A 21,455-nucleotide genomic window follows, 5' to 3' on the forward strand; every position below is an offset into this window, starting at 1 on the left:
TGGGTCATGGCTCTCTTGTTACCAGCACGAATCACACTTCTAGCATGGCACTCTTTCAGTCACTTTTATTTTGTCATAGTGTGTATGTACAGTATTTCAGTATTATTAACCAATTTAAAAAATTCTTTGGTGATTGAAAACTACCCGAGTAACTGGTACCATATGTTCTTGACAGTAAGACAAGCTTCTCATATTGTTTTGGTTTCATTAAAAAATAGGAAGTTGGCTTATATTTGCAAAGGGAGAAAATGTATAAAGACTCAAATGTGAGTCAGGGATTTCTGGAAAAGAATCTATTGTTAGATCATTAGATTTTTATAACTTTTATGGCCATATTCAAATGCAATTTGAGCTTAATAGGTTGTCAAGTATTGCCTCTTAATTTAATGGTACATTTGAAATGAAGCACCATCCATCAAATCTGATTGTGTGCAGTATTTCCAATGTCTTTGCTTCTGCACAACCAGAGTTCTGAAAATAGTGTTCTCCTATCAGCACTCTGGATATTCGAGTTTCAAAATACTCGTATGCCACACTAGGCAGGTGGACCTTACTTTGTGAATGCATAGTAGTCCTTTGCTGCAGAAATCGAGAATCAGCTTGCTGTACAGTGTATGATGTTAATGCTAATTTTAAACAATACTACATAATTCAGTATTTTTAAATGTTTACTATATTTGTACCTATATAGGTAAATAAATGTCCAAAGCTATTTATTACATATATTACTATATGGCACAGATTTGAAAACAAATCTGACCCTCCAAGTTGGAGTTGTCTCAAATCTAAGACAGTATGATCATGAGTGCGCTGGCAAGGGCCACCAGCAGTTGTTTCCCCACATCAACAAACCCGCAACTGTCTTACAATAATAAAAATTTGGTCTTATACCCCAGATGGGGCTTGATACCAAGACAGACTGGCCAACTGACCATTGGTCGTAACATAACTTTGACTTTGGGTGAAATTACATTTCATTCAAAGAAGTTGAAGAAAGAAGTCACAGCTGGCAAGTAAAGCTGCTAATTATGATGAAAGTGACAGAAATTGCCATTTTATATGAGATTTTCCATATATGAAGAAACTGACAGTGGCGATGTTTCTTCTGACCATATTGATGTTCTCATTTTAAGCTGTACTCATTATATTGTGTTTCCATTGTATTTAAATCGTGGTCTTCTAGCTTAGGACACTGTAGTTCTGTGAAGAGTTAGCAATGTTTTGGAGGAACTTATGCCTCCATTTTTGGGTAGATATAGGTGGTTGCCTACCATGCTACATGGTATCATAACCCAGAAGACCATAATCTCAAATCTTCAACCACAACCAAGACCACAAAACCCATTGTATACTTGCATAAATATGGTACATTTTGTCCTTTGTTGGCATCACTGTATACTAGTATGACGTACATAGTTTTCTTTGTGAGACATGTTGGAACAAGAGTCGGTTCATCTGCGAGAGAGAAAGTGACCTAATTGACAATTACACCCTATTTTCTTAAGAAATGTTAGTGCAAATGTTTGTAAAAATTATTTGAGTAAACATGGTACTCTTTTACATAGCACTGAATCTATTTTTTTATTCATTTTCTGCCTTTCTAAAATAATTGAAAGTTCGTGTGTTAACTGGATGAAATCATCAAATGTCAACTCCCTATCCCTTGTAATCTATTGGTATTGTGGCATATTTGCTCAAGGCAAGAACTGTGAAGCCAGCAGAGACAGCCATTGCTAGAGAACAGCTCTGCAAACACACGTGTTGCTAGGCAACAGATTCATAAAAAAACTACACTGGAGTAACTGGGAAGCAGTGTTCTCTACACGGTTCATGTGATAGCTGTGTAATGCAACAATAGAAGAACTGTTTGGAGAAATGTTTTCTGTGCAGTGCATGCCAAGATGTTATAAGCAGGACAAGTCTGAAGCTTAATCAGCTGTGAGACAGCCATTGGCCAATAAGGACGTGAACACAGAGGCTGAGGAAGCTATGGCATTGATTACCAGGTGACAACCGGTGAAGATACAGCAGACTGAGAAGACTTTGTATGTGCTGTAGTGAACCGCAGAGTATGTGAATTAGCATTAAAACTATAGTTATTAGTGGATACGTTCTGTAGGAGTTCAGTAAATCCCATTTTCAATCCAGACTGTGTCTGTAGTCACTCAATCACATGACAGTTATGAGAGTATGTTCTAATTTAGATCCCTTACTTTAAGTACTTAGTAAAACATCTGTTGAACAAAGTAACTATTAAGACTTTGACACTATCACCAATGGCAGATAGAAGTTAAATTAGTTTTGACATTAGTGAGAAAATTTGATTTTAATATGCTGATTCCACATAGAATTAAAACAGGGGAGAGGTAACTGAGACAGTTACTTAGTGTTCCAAGTTTAATACAATTAAGGAATGGCTTTACAATGCAAGACTATCAGTGTCTCTTTAGTATACACCGGCATCACTTCATCTGACTAACAACTGATCACTGTAAAAATATAGTAATCATATCTAACTCAAATGGCAATAAGTGTGATGAAATCTATTAATATAGTAGTATGGCCAGTTTGGTAAAAATAATTGCTACCATTGGCACCAAGGCTTCAGAAATACAGTTTCAATTAACTAGCCACTTAAAAAACACTCATCAATAGACTAGCAGCATCCATATAAATTTTTTTTATACCTGCCACTGGTCTCCATTAATTTTCTTCTATTAAGTAGATGATTGTATTTCTGGAGCCCTGATTGGCTCTTTTGTTTTTCAAACGTAATAATATGTGTCAAATTAATATCACTGATTATGGAAAGAGACTAGGAAATACAGGTAGATGTTGCTTTGCAAAGATTTTCATTACAAAATTTTGCTCATAGAAATATTTGTAATTAACTGCATACACTCAGCTTGGCTGATCATCAAGGCATGAACTTGATCATTTCCAAACAAAAAGGAACACATGCAAACAAAATTGGAAACAAAAGAATGCAACATCATCTAGTCAGTTCCCGATGCTCTGCTCTAGTCTGCTTTGTGTGTGTGTGTGTGTTAATACTACAATTATAGAAAAATATGATTCGGACGCTTATGTCTTTCATTTCAGACTATATGATTAGTGATTTTTTCTTTTTTTGGTAGTTTTGAAACATAACTCCTGACTATTTAACATCATTATTTGTAAGAGCAGGGACTACCTGTGTGTGCAGACTGTTTTAAAATTGTCTTGTACTTTAAATGTTAAACTACAAATATGTCGTGTTTTTATTGCATTTTGCCTCTTAATTTTTATCCCTGTATTGCTACTGACAGTCTTGGTCACGGTAACTATTTAATCCTTAAGTATCCAGCTTGTATTTGAGGGACACAGTACCCAGGTCCAATATAAGGAGACCACTGTGTATTTTTCCTCATTAAAAGTACACTGAGGCTTACATCTGAGTTGTTGACATTCTGCTCTGATCTTCATGTTGGGAGTCACTAGTTGATTTGCCAGTTGCCTGTTAATTCTTATTTGGTAACATGTGAACCGTTCTTTATGGATTCTATCGTAATTATAGATCAGCTGAGAAACTCTTTGAATAGCAGTCTGAACCTACTGCCATAAAAATTTTGGCAGCAACATAATTTGAATCCAGGGTTGGCATTAACAGTTGACCATAGGCTGATAACAAAACACAAAGTGAAATTTCTGGCTGTATTGCAGGAACATAGCTAATTGAGGTGAGCACTGCTGTGACCTCTTTTTAGAAGTATGAGTTTGCCAGTTAGTATGTGACAGACGAGTGCAGCTGAAACAGCTATCTGTTTTTTTGGAAAGCTGATTTAACAAAATTGAACACATTTTAATTATTTTTTAAGCTTTGTGATTCTAACTAATTAATTTCACAGATCTTGAGCCCTTCTTGAGAAACTGCCAGTCACAGCTACTCAAGAACTTCCTAACATTTTATGGAACACAAAAAGTTCATTACCATGTTCACAATAGCCCTACACTGGTTCCTTTCCTGAGCCAGATCAATCCAGTCCATACCATCCAATTCTAGATCTCTAATATTCATTTTAACTTTATTCACCCACCTACATTGTGGTCTGCCTAATGATCTTGCATCTGGCTTTCCCACCAATGTCCTATATGCACTCCTCTGTTCCCCATTCATGCTACATGTCCTGCCCATCTCATCCTCCTTGACTTGGTCACTCTAATTATGCTTGGAGAAGAGTACAAGTCATGAAGCTCCTCATTATGCAGTTTTCTCAAACCTCCTGTCACTTCATCTCTCTTTGGTCCAAATAACATCACTGACCCTATGTACATTCAATAACTGAGAGAAATGGTTCTTCCATCTATTCAGAATGTTGTGGGAATCTGCAAACAGATCACCATTCTCAGCCTTCACTAATTTACTTTTAGACTGATAACCCCAATTAGATTCATTTATTCCTCTGTACAGGTCTCTAATGTTCTTGTTCTTACTGTTCATTGCAAGCTCATCAATTTTGCTTTTCAGACATTCCCGCTTTTTATTCCTGAAATTGCTCCTGGCTTCGTGTCTTACATTGTTCAGATTATCCCCATTTATGTCGTTTGGATCCTGTAACCACTGCACTTTGGCTTGTTTCCTTTGATCTAATAATTATGAGCATCCTCTGTCAAGCCATGGCTTATGCTTCTTTAATTCATAACACCCTAGACTCTCCTTGGCCAAAATTTTGGTATTCTCTCTAATAATTTCCCAAGTTGTATTAATATCCTCTTCAGCACCTATACAAGATGTATTCCATATTAACTGCCTGATGATGGTCCTGTGTGACCAAAACATGTAGCAAAATAAAGGTTTAATTGTAAACATTAAAAGTAAGTATACATTCTTTGTGGTGATTGTTTAACATAACTACAATATTTAAGATTCTCTTATGTACAAAAATTCTGTACCTAATTCATGATTCCCATTTCCCTTTGTATAGAGAAATGTATATTTGCGTGCTGGTTCAATGCCACCTCCGTCCCATCTGACCTCCTCTACTTCCATTAAATCTAACTCATATTTTGACAGTTCTTTTGCAGCTGTCATGAGAGAACCTGCCCTATACAGATGTCTTACATTTCACATACCAAATCTCATGTCTGTTTTCCTTAGCTTACGTCGTTTATCCAGAGAATCCATCCAAGTCTGGGGACCTTTGTAACATTTCATAACAAGCTTATTTTTTTTATGGTGAGGAGGTGTTAGCCCCACGACCAACCCACAAGCTGGATGACCACCCCTTGTCAGTTGTCCACGGTGGCTTATTCAATATATATGCAGCTACCTTCCATATCTGGAGGCTGTCTCCTCCATCCACAACCTGAGGACGTGCCATGCCGTGGTGACAAAGGACCCAACTAACGTGGAAGCTCTGTGATCCACAGTGTGAAAACTGTAAATGTTAATTAGATACACATTCTATCAACTGCTTTCCACAAAATATCACTTCATGATAATTTAAACAATCATAAGACAATAATGTTCAGATTTGAGTTGTCATATAATAAATGAGATACAAGAATTTCTGTATTAGATCTGTCAGGAAACTGCTTTGGGCTGTTACACTGATTGTTTCCAGAAATTTGACCTTTCAGGCAAGGGTCATGTAATGAAAATGTGGAGCTTGGAGCATCTTTATATAGCAAATACATTTACTTTTGTAATGAGCATTCTGAATTTCTAATGTTTGCAAACCTTGAGGAATAATGTACTGACCCCTTGGTTTATATGATTCTACTTTACATAATACATGATTTATTGCAGATATGTGTACATAATCATACTTACACCATCTGGCACCTTGAAGCAAGAAAAGTAGATCATAAACACATTCCCAGTGATATACACAGATGTTCAGCAATTGACAAGCTCATAAACACATGCCATTTTATGTATCGGGGTATTAACACCTCATTATATGTTAAATATCTGTTATCACATAATATTGTTTTATAATCCTCTGTTGTTTTAGTATTTACGATATTTACAATATACTGTATACTGGTGTGCTGTGTATGCCACTCTGTTCCATGTGCAGGCACAGAACATTAGATAGTCAGATTCATGTTTCTATTACAGCTGTACAGTGGACATTGTGTATATATTATGCTGTATTTAATTTATATTAATTTGAACTAAATTGAGTGGAAAAGTACAGAGAGGTGCTGCTCAAATGCTGAGAAGTGGGAATGAAATTCTGATGACATTAATTCATTTCAGTAATGATGCAGTTTACTACAGCAGTGTTCCACAAATTCATGGATGCTACCTGGATTTTTTCTGGGGGAAGCCTGAATGTTTCCTTATGAACTTACATTTAAGCTGTTTCAGACTTTTTTACTGATTTCTCTAGAGTAGCCAGGATATAAGAATTGTTTTGAAAATATTTTTAATTTTTGATATTAATATTTGGTATATTTCCTTTTTCAATTTTGATTTTTTTACAAAATTCTTAGGGGGGGGAAGATACCAAGCTCCTCCTGCCATCCCCATTGCCAGGCCACATGTGCCCACAGGTTGTGCATCACTGCATTGACTGGAAAGAATTTTACAGTACCTGACCAAAACAGGTGAATATCAAAGACATGGGAACCAGTGTGGAGGTCAAAAGGGTAACATTCTGTATCTTAAGTGACTATTCTTGTTGCTATTCAAACATTCTATTACATACTGCTGCTGTAAACAGGATTGTTTTGTATACTGTTCTAACAAGCATTTGTAAATTTATTTGGAAAGATATAGCGATATTCTTGACACCAGAAGTCAGTAGGCATGTTCTATGGTCCAAATGACATTAGACAAATGAAATAAAATAGCATTACTATTCCTGTTAATAATATAATCAATAAAATATTGTATGTTCTACTTTGTTGTAATAAGAACTTACTAATGTGACCAGTAATGAACACATAATTCATATAGTTTGAATTTTATCCCCAAGCCTTCATGAATTTTTTGTAAGTTGCAGTTTCTAACAAGATTGTTCAATTCTGGTTCTAAAATCATGTAAGGTATCATTGATGTGACTCGCTTAAGTCTGCATCTGTAAATTGAAATGTTGCAGTTTGTTCACTGTCCAAGTCATGACTTGATTATTATTCTTTCAGAGTCCATCCTTCAGGTGGCTGTGGTAGTGGTAGGTTCCCATACAAGGTATTGGTCAAATAGGTAGCAAGCTTGAATACTGTACAGAATGTTTCAACTGAAGAAAATCCAGATATATCAGTTTAATAGAAACTGCATGGTCTTTCTAATCTGTCTAGAGCACTGGAATCTTAAATGGCACTTCTGTGAACTTTTTAACCATACTCTCACTGACCCAGCATATAAACTGCAACATGGGTGGGAAGTCAGGCCTATAATCGTTTAAATCCCAACACCAGAAGCAGTCACATACAGAGACAGACACACACATGCTCTCTTACTGCAGTAAACTGAGGGGGTTCAATTCCCTATACATATAACGTAGTAACTAAACAAAGGTCAGAAGAACCAGTACAGAAGCTGTAAGACAGCCAACCAGGTAGGATGTGGTGTTTTTCAGTGCAGGACATGACAATGTCCAATGGTTGAGGGGTATCTGGCATTGTTATCCACAAGCTGCACATTTCCCTCTCTTCAACCAGAATGTTTGTTAGATGTTATATATTTACATTTTTTTTCAAGGAAAACATAAACATGGTTCCCAAAAGAAAATGTGCGTGATATAATCTCTGCAGAAGAATACATTTAAATCACCCAGCTTTATATGAGAATCAATAAATAGGTCACAAATGGACGTTAACCACCTGTAATGAACATAATAGGTTTTATATGCGTATCACTCACCTCCACCTAGTTCTGAGGTCAAAATGTGGATCTGCACATCCACTCCCCCATATTCCTTCGTGGCGTAGGGCACAGAGACAACTTTACCTTATCTTATCACTAGGCAGCCGCACAGGCCAGCTACAATCTAGGTAGCAGACATGCATATGCATGTTCAGAGGCTGGTTTCAGTAACCAAAATGGTGACCGTTATTATTATTATTATTTTTGGAGGGGGTGGGTTTCCCCATGCACTGCGACCGGTTGTTGATCTATTNTGTGGGCAAAAGGACTTGATGCAAAGGATATTCATAAAGAAATGTTTCCTTCTTATGGTGGGAAGTGTGTCTCGTGTAAAGCAGTTCACAACTAGGTTGAGAAATTCTCTCAGGGACATATGAAAGTCACAGATGATGCCCGACCAAGTTGCCCTGTTGAGACTGTGACAGAAGCAACTGTGCAGCAGGTGGAAGAGTTNTGTGTCCCTTTAATTTCTACGGTCGCCATGCCCTGGTAGTGGTCCCCGATACTTCCCCATCTAACAGAGGAATTGGAAACTATTTGGGCAGGAAACTTTTGCCTAATTTTGCTCACAGATCTCCTAGAGACATGAGGATCTTTTACGTGCCGTAAATCTACGACATGGGACACACANCTAGGTGACAGGAGGATAATGATAGGCAGTATGGCAACTGCACTCGCTCAAGTGGTTATTTGCTGGCTTCCCACCGCAGTGGCCCGGGTTCAATCCCGGGNAACGTTACCCCTAGACTATGGAGGCTGCAAAAATGGTGACCATACTTAAGCATACTACCAAAGAGCAGCATTCTGTTGTGCATTTTTGTGGACAAAAGGACTTCATGCAAAGGATATTCATAAAGAAATGTTTCCTTTTTATGGTGGGAAGTGTGTCTCGTGTAAAGCAGTTTGCAACTAGGTTGAGAAATTCTCTCAAGGACATCTGAAAGTCACAGATGATGCCCGACCAAGTTGCCCTGTTGAGTGTGTGACAGAAGCAACTGTGCAGCAGGTGGAAGAGTTGATTCTAGCTGACTGGAGGATGATAGACAGTATAGCAACTGCACTCGCTCAAGCGGTTATTTGCTGGCTTCCCACCGCGATGGCCCGGGTTCAATCCCAGGGTCTGGTCAACTGGGATCTGTAGTGGACAAAGTGGCGCTGGGGCAGGTTTTCTCCGAGTACTTCGGTTTCCCCTGCCAATCTTCATTCCACCAAATTCTCCATCATCATAATCACCTGGGGCAGGCTACAATAGGCCAATCACTGGACCCAGTTGGACTCCACCCCTCACTAAGCGAATTAAAAAAAACTGCACTCGTGTGTTCCAGTGGTTTAGCATACACCATAATGCATGATCGTTTAAAGTTTCAGAAAATGTGTGCATGGTTGGTGCACGGAGAACGGAAGAATTTAAAACAAACGAACCACATGGGTCTGCCAGTGCAACAACTGCCATGTTATGCCCTCAGCTGGGAAGGTTATGCTATAATGTTTTGGGATTCTCATGGAGTACTGTTAGCCCATTTTCAGAAGCATGGCAAAAATGACTTCTTCACTGTGCTGTGAAGTTCTGCTGAAGTTTCAGGATGCAATTTTCAGAAAACGTCCAAACCACTTGGAAAGAGGGGTACTGCTTCTTCATGACAATGCCAGACCCCATACAGCCCAAAAACCCAGGAGAGATCTGAAGAATGACAGTAGTAACTTCTTGAACATCCACCTAACAGCACATAATTGGCCCCTCTTGACTTCTGTTTGGTCTGCTAAAAGACCACCCTGGTGGCAAACGTTTCACTGATGATGAAGAGACTGAAACAGAGGTGTGGAAGTAGCTGAGACAACAGTCAAAAAGACTTCTATGCTGCAGGTTTTGGTGCACTGGCAAAACAATGGGACAAGTGCATCAATGTTGGTGGAGGACATGGCAAGAAATAAATGTTCTTTTTCAGGTTTGAATATCACGTATTCTACATTTTATATCCACTTGTGACCTGTTTATTGACTGTCCCGCATACTAAGGAGAAAACCATTGCTGTACAGGTTACTGGGTTTNAGTAAAACGATGGGACAAGTGCATCAGTGTTGGTGGAGATCATATCAAGAAATAAATGTTTCTTTCAGGTTTGAATATCACGTATTCTACATTTTATATCCACTTGTGACCTATTTATTGACTGTCCCTCATACTAAGGAGAAAACCATTGCTGTACAGGTTACTGGGTTTGCTCACAAAATTCTGGTGTTTGTGTCCATGTGAAACTCTGTACCGAATGTATGATTTCTTTCTCAGTGGAGACTGACAGCAGCCCATGGAATTCTGGAGGAGGAGGCAAGTTTTATCATTACCTTAATTTACCAAAGTATTTAAATACCGTATTTACGCATGTATAGGCAACGTGCGTGTATAAGCCGCAGCACAATTTTCAGACAGAAATTATAGAAAAAATAATTTTCTTGGAATATTATTTCAGGAGTATTACACCCTGTATTACTAATTATGAATATAATTTTTTTTAAATGAAGTGTGATTTCGAATATAAGCCGCACCCCAGTTTTCCTCTTGAATTTTTGGCAAAAAATGTGCAGCCTATACGTGCGTAAATACGGTATTTCAAACCTGTACTTACTTGTCCTACCCTACTAAAATTGGTTTTACAAAAGATGAAAACATGTTTTATCTACATTTTAAGGGGCTAAAAATATCAAGTCAGATGATGGAACACTGTAATTTAATTATACATCATCATTTGGTTCGGATGAACAGGATGAGTACACTGTATTTCTGCCTGAACACACACACAAAAAAGTTAAGTATGTTCACAATTTGACATAATAATTACACTGTACATGGTGAGAGTAGTTACTAAAAATACTTATTGAGCACCATAACTGAAAGCTGTTTCATGCATAGCCATCTGAAAGTTTCTTCAAAAAAAAAAAAAAAATACTGCAGAGGATATGAAATTCTAAGTTAATTTGAAATTTCCCCTTTTAACAACTACATTAACTTGTTTGCCACAGACTCACAAATTCACTGAGGATATAAAACAAGCACATGTTAGTAATTGCTCACTGCCATTTCTAGGTGAAAAAACTTGGTTTGTGAACTTCTTTCTAACACTGTCTGGTCTAACCAGTTATGAATTTCTGTGATCCATTCCTGAGAATTCTCTAGAGCCTCAACATTCTCCGTCACCTCTCGAGAATTTGCACCTGATCCGTTTGCTGAATCATCTAACTTGTATGTCTTATGTCCAATGGTATGTACTTGTGATCTAGCCTTTGTATTGAGAAGATGAACATTAACTGGAAGTGACTCTCTGACTTCAGACTCCCACAACTGCCAGTTCATATATTTCATCCAGCCCGAAACCAATTCAGTCCACCAAACACTGCCATGTGACCACAAGATATCATCACTTTTATTTACTAGGTACTGATCATGGAAGCAAGCAGTCCCACTGTCATCATTACAGAGAAAACCAGAAGCCTCAGACTCATTCACTGAAGGACAAGAACCAAGTGATGCTAAGATGAAGCTTGTAGCTAAAACATCGCCTGGTGGCAGCACTCGAGGCTGTGGCTGGACGCCTGAAGTTTCTTGGAGAACAGATGATGGTAAGTTACTGGTTGATGATGATACACTTGTGCTTATAGGCGTTCCTGGGATCTGACTAACGATGAATGCTGAGCCAATCATTGTCAGTACACTGGCTGTGTAACTCGTCAGACAGACAACAGAAACCTGGAAACAGATGCCACCATGACTTATTTTTATTCTTTCAGTCTTTATTCCTGATTGCAGTAACTGAATTCTGTTACCAAATGTAGAAATTTCTCATATACAAGAATATTCACATTAGCATTACATTCGTTTTAAAACAGAACACTGTGTTCACTCACAGTTAAAACTGCCTGCGCAAGTGCAGCTAAGTCCACTGTATCCAGCAGGTTTTCAAGGTCTGTATACGAGAACCAGCCTCTACGTTTGCCCTCCTTCAGAGCAATGTCTTTCTCCATCCTATAAAGTCTTGTCCAAAATGCTTGATTGCTGACAAATACCTCCCATTTCTTAAAATAATAACAACACAATTTGAATAACCATTATAGAAATTAGCCATGCATGTATTTAAGCAAGCTAAATATTAATGATCAAAACACATACAAAGTTATGTGGGGAAAAAACTGGTTCCATAATGCAGTATGCCCCAATTTATGTGACAATCATGTACGGAAAGAAAAAAAAAATCACACAGGATGAAATCACATAAATCAAATATAATTTCTCCATAATACAAGTAAATTAAAATGTCATTGTTCATAATCATCCTTTCATACAGTTTATCAGCTAACTAAACTTGGAAACAAATGCACATTCTGTCATTCAGAAGATGCTAGTCCCCACAGTAAGATTCAAACCTGGGACATCCCAAATACGAAGCATGAGTACTAATGATTATACCCTGATGCCCTGTCAGTGTGTTTTACATTAATACAAGTAAATTTGTAGAAATAAGGTACTAACAATAGCCTGCAGGAAGTCCCTCTCAAACTGATTTATATCCTCCAGAGTGAGTCCTGCTGATGCAGCCCATTCGTCATTGAATACTTCGTCTGGTTCTCCATCATCATGTAAAAATTTACTAGCAACCATCTAGAAACACAAAGTATCTCTGAAAATTCTGGATAAACACAAGAATGGAATTTGCAATTAAATCATAAGGTCTACATGCTGTCAAAAATGAAGGCACTGCTTTAAAACACTCGACTTATTATTAATAGATTTTAGTCCATTGATAAATACATTAATTAAATCCCCGCTTCATAAACAGGATGTGCTCTAGAGGCTTACTTCTTTGCCTTCAGCTTTAAACTAAAGTGTCCAAATGTTGACAAACACAGTGTCATAAAGGGATAACACAGCCAACCCAACAGTACCCCATTTAACCCATAAGCAGGTAGAAATATATGTAGTTCCAACAGTGAAGCAGATCTGTTCATCAGAGCACACAAAAAATAATCTTTTATTGTTTTGTACCTGATTGTTGGCAGTGCCTTCCTTACTACAAGTGGAATTTTTTGAGGGGAAGCAAGTGTAATTAGATGATGATGATGCATGAGACATTTCTGGAGATACGCAGGGAAAACCTGGGCACTTTCAAGGACTGTAATACCAACATTACCCTATTACAGAACATCCCAAGAACTGTAAGCATTATGCTCCACTGCCAAAAGTACAGTGAGATATACTGCAAGCATGCATGCAGGTAGAAAAACTAACACTTATTCCATCAAGTTAAGGCACCCAATAATAATTTCACTTTAATGAAGTTATGACTAAACAACTCATTACTAATCCTAAGTACAATGGCTGGTTAAAAAATAAAAGGTAAAGCTGTCCCTGCAACAAGCCATGGAGGCCCATAGGGTTGTGAGACACTGAGGGTCCCACATTTTCTCTAGATAATCAACTCGCAGATGGCGGTAAGGTTGTCACCCTTACATGCCCGCCGCCCTTTACCTCCAGGAAGATTCCTGGTACTCATTTCTGTGAGAGGCTGAGTCGACCCCAGGGCCATAGTGCGGCTGGAAAGATTAGGTCAATTGGCAATGACTGGTTAGTTAGTACATATTAAGTACCAAAACTCCAATGAAACATCAGAAATTGAGTCACGGGACCAAATAAAACCCAAAGCTGCACTGTCTGATACAAAAAGAATCTGGTAGAATTAGTAGCTGAAGTATAATTTCATACTCTTCGTAGATACAACAGAAGACATTCAAAGTCACAATTCATACATTTCAGCAGATGAAAAATACCAGGAGTCAATACTATGGAAGCTTAAACATTACTACGTTTTTGGACTTGGTCCATTGTCCCATATTCTAAAAGCTCACGAACACATTTCAGAAACTGGATTTCTTTGTCCTTGGGTGAGGGGGAGACACCTACTCTGGTGAGTCCCTACAAAGAGCTGACCTCAATCACTAGATAACCCATGTCACTATAACTGCAGCTATATAAATATGTGAGACCAAGCTATGTCTAAGGGAGATTACAAGAAAATATACAATAAAAATTGTGTTAGAGCATGCACAAACCTGAAAGTAAGGTAGAAAAGGAGGCAAACATTTTAGTTTTTAGAATATCAGATGATGGACAAAGTCCAAAAGCCCAGTAATTCTGAGGGTCCTTTAGAAAACAATGCCAGTAGCAAAATTTTGGATCACTGTTACAATGAACTCTGTACTATTGTATGACGTTCATATTGTAACATACTTCCATCAAAAGAGCAATGCTTAACAACTGAAAATAAACTTCACCACTGTGGATCATAAACTGTTACCATTGAAATGACAAAAAGTTCTGAAGGTGCAACTCGTTGTAAATATTCAGGATTACAGGTTTTAAGACGCTCCAGATACAATAAAGCAAGCACTAGTGAGCAAGGGGAGACGCAAGCACTTCTAGACATTGCAGAGGCTTCCTCCAAATCCAAACGTTCCAGACTATGACCAATCTTAACCTCTGAGAAAAGTTCTGCTGCCAGTTCTGTAACAGATGTAATAATGTTATACCGTATGAACTGCATGTAAGGTGAAGAGAATGAATTCGGTTCCGAAACTTCGAAATGTCAAATCTAAATGGAAACTCTTATGAAATGGCTGACAAACAACTTAACAAAAGAAAACAATACTGTAAAACGTAAGATGTTATACCTGAAACTGGAAGACTGAATCTTTCCGTAATTGGAAGTTTGCCATAATACAGTGTCTTCTTTATGCGAGAAAGGAATTCATTATGATTTCCCATAACCTGCAAAGTATACAATAATGAAATTTTGCAAACGACTATTATTATATGTGGGCTGAAACTATTACAGAACTAATTGTACTGAATCTAACATTTAAATACAATGAGTTTCCAGTGGAATTCACACATTGCCTAGTCCTCATGACCCAGCCTCACAGGTTGATCGGCCGATAAGATCTCTATACATTAACGCATTATTGCGTTCAAACTCACCTTGAATTTACTTTTTGTGGCATCTCGCCTTCTCTTTGAAGACACAGCTAGCGAAGACATTGCTTCGAAATACTATTATTCTTATACCGACAGACTTATAAGCGCCTAAAAATATTAGTCTTCCGCCCTCCTTAGCGCTTCTTGGTGCGGTTACATGACACGGTTTGTATGCGCCAAAGAGTATAGTAACAATACAAAACGCTCTAACAGCACGGATAGGCACCACGTAGCCTACATGCCATATGAGGGCTAGAACACATCAAGGAAACTGGCAACTGCAACGCAACCGCAATTTCGATTAATTGTCGCCCATTTCAAGAAGGCAACTGGTTTCCAGGTTAGCAGGCGCAGGGTATGTTCCTCCGACGTAATGCATAATTGTACTTTTTAATTTCGTGCACTTACCTTCTGCAGTGGAAGGTAATAATACTGATCTTGTCGTATTATGGTGGTAGTTGAGACCGGTTGAGACGGCGTGAGAAGAGAGGACGACGACCATAAGGAAAATATTGGGATGTTAATTAATTCGTTTTAATTAATGTAAATTTATTTTAACCAGGAAATACCGCGTTCGCAAGCGATACGAAATTTTTACATACAGTGAAACTGTTTTAGCAAGAAAGGAGATATCTGATGATGGAGATATACACCCGAGCCATGAAATGTGGAAGAAGGGTGACTATAAAATAAATTGCGTTTAAGACGGAAATATATGTGAAATAAATGATATATTGATGCAACAGGATGCTTAAATACAGTATTAGGAAAAGAAAATATTGGGTGCATCCGTTCTTCCGTGACAGTTTAAACTCAGGCTCTTATATTGTTTCGAAAGAACTTAACCAGGATCCAGACTCCCTAGTCTCACGAGAAATTCTTTCCCAAGCCAAATCTATGTTGTCCTGATTAGCATAGTCTGGGTCGTCTGGGTGGCCTCTTGCTCAATTAACTGCATAAAAACAAAATTAACAGCTTCGTCGACCTTTCTTGCCATCAAAAGAAACAAATGAACCACTGAAGCGCGTTATAGAACAGATGACAATAGGAAATCACGCGGCAACGCGACTGTGAGAAGACTGGCATGCTCCGTTGCCTGGAAGTTGAGTTTCTCAGTCTTTCCGCAAGTTGCTTTGCTGTTTCCTCAATTTGCGCTGCTCCATTCAGTAACATGTGTTGAACTCAGACTGATAACAATTCTCGGAAATTGCAGTTGCCAGTTTCCTTAGTGTGCCCTCACCATAACTGCTTTGAATTTCCCATGACGCAAATCGTAAGAGAGGGTTTGAAGTAATGTTGAAAGGTGGTGCTTGCGATTGTAGTTTGTTTTAATTTTCATCGCACAGTTCAGATATTTGGGAACAACGATAACAGATCGAAACCTGATTCAGAAGGAAATTATATAAGAGGAGACTGAACTCGGGTAATGTTTGCTACCATTCAGTCCTGAACCTTTTGTCTTCTCGTCTGCTCTCCAAAAAATTAAAAATTAGAATATAGAGAACTATAATTTTGCCCTTGGTTCTGGATGGGTGTGAAACTTGGTCTCTGACATTAAGGGAGGAACATAGACTGAGGGTGTTTGAGAACAGGGTGTTGAGAAAAATATTTGGGCCGAAGAGAGATGAAGTGACAGGAGATTTGAGAAAACTGCATAATGAGGAGCTTCATAACTTGTAATCTTCTCCAAGTATAATTAGAATGATCAAGTCAAGGAGGATGAGGTGGGTAGGGCATGTAGCACGAATGGGTGAGACGACGAATGCATATAGGATATTGGTGGGAAAGCCAGAAGGAAAGAGTCTACTGGGAAGACCAAGACGTAGGTGGGTGGACAATATAAAAATGGATCTTAGAGAGGTAGGATGGGATGGTATAGATTGGATTGATCTGGCTCAGCATAGGGACCAGTGGAGGGCTCTTGTGAACACGGTAATGAACCTTCGGGTTCCATAAAATGCTGAGAAATTCTTGTGTAACTGCAGAATTGGCGGCTCCTCCAGAAGGGCTCAGCTCCATGAGTAAGTAAGTAAGTAAATAAGTAGTGTCTGGAGGTGGCCTGCCGTAGCATAGGTCTTTGGATTTCTCAATTGACCCTATCCTTCCAGCCGTAATACGGCCCTGGGGTCTATTCAGCCGCTAGCATAAATGAGTAGCATCTGTCATCTTAATATTATTGGCTGGCAACGTAGCCGCCTTGAGGCCATGATATAGATAACTGGGTTATCTATAAAGAAGGGAATTGCAGTATTTAACGTTATAAAACTTTGTTAACGCTTATAATACCGATCAGTTGCAAAGTGCACGCGAGGATGCTGTAACTGTCATTGTGTACGAGAGTTCTCGTGGGGGCAGTAGCTGTTTTTGGCGCTCTCGCTGTTATGTCCGTGTATGAGTGTACATGATGACCATGACTGATATGACGCATCTGTAGTGCGACCTACGGCCGGAGCGGCAATAACGAAAGCATTAATGCTGCCTTCTATGCTCCTTTGTTGGTCTATTGCAGCATGCTCGAACGTAAACCAAATGCAGTCCGATGTAATCCAGTCAGTGCTAGGTAGATTGTAGTACGCTGACGCGCAAACCTATTGTAACCAAACTTCATGCGATTTGACCACACTGCCCAATTGACAAGGTGGATGCTCAGTGGTGCGCGCACCAACGTAACCTAACGTAACTCAATCCTACCACGCTTGGGCCAGACGCTCAAAGGGATTCGCAGTTGCATGATGACGCAACCTGACCTAACGTACGTCAATTTCACCACAGACGCCCCAGTGGGCAGGCACACGAAATTTTTCGAAAACATAAAATATTTAAAAAGTAATGGATAATCTCAGAATTATTAAATTAATTGGATTTAAAAAATGACCGCTCGGCTGCCGTGACCGGCTGAGTTTATCCATTGGTTCCAGGTAATTAAAATGCGCAAATAAGAACAGTATTCATATTGAAGAACGCGTTCATATTATTACTACCTGTATAACGACATTTTATAAATGTATGTGAAATAAAAGATGTGTAGGGACACGCGGTAGCGTGGTTTGTTGAAGCATCATGCTAAACCCCGGAAGGTCGCGGATTCGATTCCCGGTGAGGTCATTGGATTTTCAAATTTACTTACTCCTTCTAGCCACACTGTGGCCCCGGGGTCGACTCAGCCTCTAACGGGATTGAGTACCAGGAATCGGCTGGTGCGTAAGGCTGACAGTTTCACCGCCATCTGTGAGCCGATTGTCTAGGACGCCTCGACGCCTCACGATCCTACGGACCTACACGGTCTGTTACAGGGATACTTTACCCCAGACGCTCCAGATCAGCAGAATCCCAGGGCCATGACCTCACAGCGTACGAGGACAGCTTCATTTTTTACCTTTGAAAAGTAACACTTTTATGGTGAGTCCTTATAAACCCGAGATCGCACAGAAAATTTAGGATTCGTCACGCAGTCGTTGATGAGTGGACAGCCGAACAAGCCGGAAACATCATTCAGTAGAAGGACATACGTCCTGATCAGTATCTGTTTTCCGTTGCACCGCACTTTCTGATTAAAATTGTCGTTTGTAAAGAGACGTTGTTTTGTGTTGCTGCACGATCATGGAGCTAAAGAAATGAAGGTCTCAGTTTCCATCTGTTACGTCACGTGTCGACAACACACAGTGCTGCAATCACTGTCGGCAAATATGTAATCAAATACGTAAAGCATGCGCAGTGCGGGTAAAACGAAACCTTGACTTAAGGCGTGCAGTTTCTCATTTACGTCACTGAATTCAATGACGGTTTATGTACTGAAAAATAGTTCTAAATGTCACAAACAGAGGACAGTCTAATTGTAATATGAAGGTAATGAAGAGACAGATGCGCTTCCGCTTAATTCTAGTTCATGAAGTGGCACCCTGTTCCTATTGACTTGCTCCAGAACAAACCTCCATGAGATAAACTAAAACCAAATAAATCCGTAGCCTATAGTCCGCAAGCGAACTCTACCGACCGAGCGACCGCCAATTGTCGGCGAAATTAGCGGATAGAGCGTGTCACTTTGTCAGCGCAACGAATCCCCACTGCCGTTAATTTTCGATTTTTAGACCGGAGCCGCTCTTACCTTGAAATAGATCCTCAGTTATCCTCACGAGGCTGAGTGGACCCCGTTCCAGAACCACTACTTCTCAGAAAGTTTGTTAGCGCCGGGAATCGAACCGAGACCTGTGGATCTGTAGTCAGGAACTCTGACCACTAGAGATGACGAAGATAAATATTCTTGACCCCACCGGGAATCGAACCCCCGGTCGTGTGGTCAGTAGCCATTTACTATACCGACTGAGTTTTTAGAATAAAAAGAACAATACGAAGTTGAAATCACATCCTTAAGGAAAACTGAATCAGGCGTACAGCAAGGAAGTGTCTTAGGACCCGTTCTATATCTTACCTACACAAGAGACCTCCCGACATCAGACAACACAACAACTGCTACCTTCGCTGATGATACAGCAATCTTAGCCACACTTGAAGGTCCAGCGGTAGCCTCAATGGAACTGCAAGTCACCACAAATAAGATGGACGCTTGGGCGAAGAAATGGAGAATTAAAATAAATCAAGGCAAATCCACGCATATTACATTCACTCTACGCAACCAAACCTGTCCGACAGTGCAAATGGGCAATCTACCCCAGAAAAATGAAGTGAAATACCTGGGCATTCATCTCGATAGAAAACTGACGTGGGCAAAGCACATCAAAACCCAAAGAAAACAGCTCAACCTACGAGTAAAAGCAAAACAAATGAACTGGCTACTCGGAAGAAAATCAAATCTATCAACAGAAAGCAAACTCCTCCTATACAAAGCAGTACTCAAACCCATATGGACCTATGGAATTCAGCTATGCTAGACAGCCTCCGATTCCCAAAATCGAAATCCTCCAGCGCTTTCAATCCAAGACTCTCCGATCCATTCTGAACGCTCCTTGGTACGTACATAAATAACCACGGGTTCTATGAAGACCTACAAATGGACACAGGGTTCAGCGAAATAAACAATAGTGAAACTGTACATAGATTGTAGTAAAACCACCAGTACAAGCGTGACAATGATAAGTAAGTCGTACATGAGCTACGCAACTGGACATAACTCATTCATGAGCCTATACAAAATGCACACATACATTTATTGCAGACACTGCAGATTATGTGTAATACATGTGAATAGGAAAAAGCGATGCGTGATAAATGGGATGTCCAGGTGTGGACGTGGAGAATCAGTTGGCAGTTGCAAGTCCGCCGTTGCTGGGTTACACGATGGTCGCATATCCACCCGTTTTGTGTTAATTAACCAGTTGGAAAGCGGGTTTAGTTTCATTGAGGCGAGGTCGTGAAACAGTCATAACATTCAAAACGATCGTCATAACCGGTGCCAGCCAGTCCAGCGTATACCTTCTAGTTAACAACTCAGACCATAACTTGCATCTGCAAGAGTAACATATTAATTAAGCGGCCTCCGTAGTCTAGAGGTAACGTTCCCACCTCATGACTCGTAGTACGCGGGTTCAAATACCCGGCGGAAATCGTCGAATTTTTAAGGGCGGAAAAAATTCAGGGAACAAGTCCTCTGGGAGGGACTTTAAGCCGTGGGTCCCGTGTCGTAGCTTTACGGCACGTAAAAGAACCTCATACCTCCAAAGGAGGTCACTGAGCCAAAATTGCGGACGTTTGCCGCCCAACAGCAGTCACTAATACCTCCGGTAGATGGGGGAAGCATTATAGATACTTCTCAGCCAGTAGAGCCGGTCTCGCTGGCTGGGCGGGACTGATGGCAAGCACCAATACCGGTAGGATATAGAGGCTGGTAGAAATCATAGAAGGAAGCACAATGGACCACTACAGGTCTAAGTGCATGGGGAAACCCACCCTCTCTAATAACTAACTAACTAAATTAACATATTAATTAAGAATGATAAAGAGTCAAATAAGTGTTCATCACATGAAGTCGTGCTTTATTGAGTTAAATTTAGAGCAGTATCCCGTTCTAACTTACCGCAAATTCAAACACGCTCTGTGACTGAGTTAGTTGTTCTACCGACGAACTAATCAACCATAACGAGGTATCAAGGGAAAGGGAGGACCTGATAGGATATCATCGGAGAATATCTCTTGGCGCCTAAACCAACAGAGTAGCATACAGGATGGGCCAGACTCAATTAGGCAGTTTTTGATTAGATGTTATTTTTATTGATAAATGTTAACAATTGCAATGGTTACAAAAATGGAATCGCACACACATAAGTCATCGATTTTCAAGATGCTGGTCAACCTGGGCACCACCTAAGTCAACACAGGCTTGCAGACGCAAAGCAACATTTTCACACGCCTTTCTACACATATTCACCGGAACTTTATTGAACTCCTGAACAATCACCTCACGCAGATGTCTCACACTGTCAATGGGATTAGCGTACACCTTGTCTTTGAGGAAACCCCAAAGGAAAAAGTCTGGTGGGGTGATGTCGGGTGATCGGGCTGGCCACTCCACAGGTCCTCGACGGCCAATCCAGCGTTGAGGAAAAACTTGATGCAAGAACGCCC

The 21,455-nt window shown here is 39.7% G+C and overlaps 1 protein-coding gene across 1 annotated transcript; it reads right to left on the reverse strand.

The window, feature by feature from the left end:
- Positions 1 to 10,564: 10,564 nt before the first annotated feature.
- On the reverse strand, positions 10,565 to 15,060 carry LOC111866285 (protein CNPPD1). The gene is made up of 6 exons (XM_023855089.2): positions 14,880 to 15,060; positions 14,573 to 14,669; positions 14,200 to 14,405; positions 12,378 to 12,506; positions 11,756 to 11,923; positions 10,565 to 11,597 (listed from the first exon to the last, which is right to left on the reverse strand). Exons 1-6 carry the CDS (start codon positions 14,937 to 14,939, stop codon positions 10,911 to 10,913), a joined length of 1,347 nt encoding a protein of 448 aa, XP_023710857.1. The 5' UTR covers positions 14,940 to 15,060; the 3' UTR covers positions 10,565 to 10,910.
- Positions 15,061 to 21,455: the final 6,395 nt, after the last annotated feature.

Source organism: Cryptotermes secundus, unplaced genomic scaffold (assembly GCF_002891405.2).
Source record: "Cryptotermes secundus unplaced genomic scaffold, Csec_1.0 scaffold1025, whole genome shotgun sequence".
Classification (NCBI taxonomy): Eukaryota; Metazoa; Arthropoda; class Insecta; order Blattodea; family Kalotermitidae; genus Cryptotermes; species Cryptotermes secundus.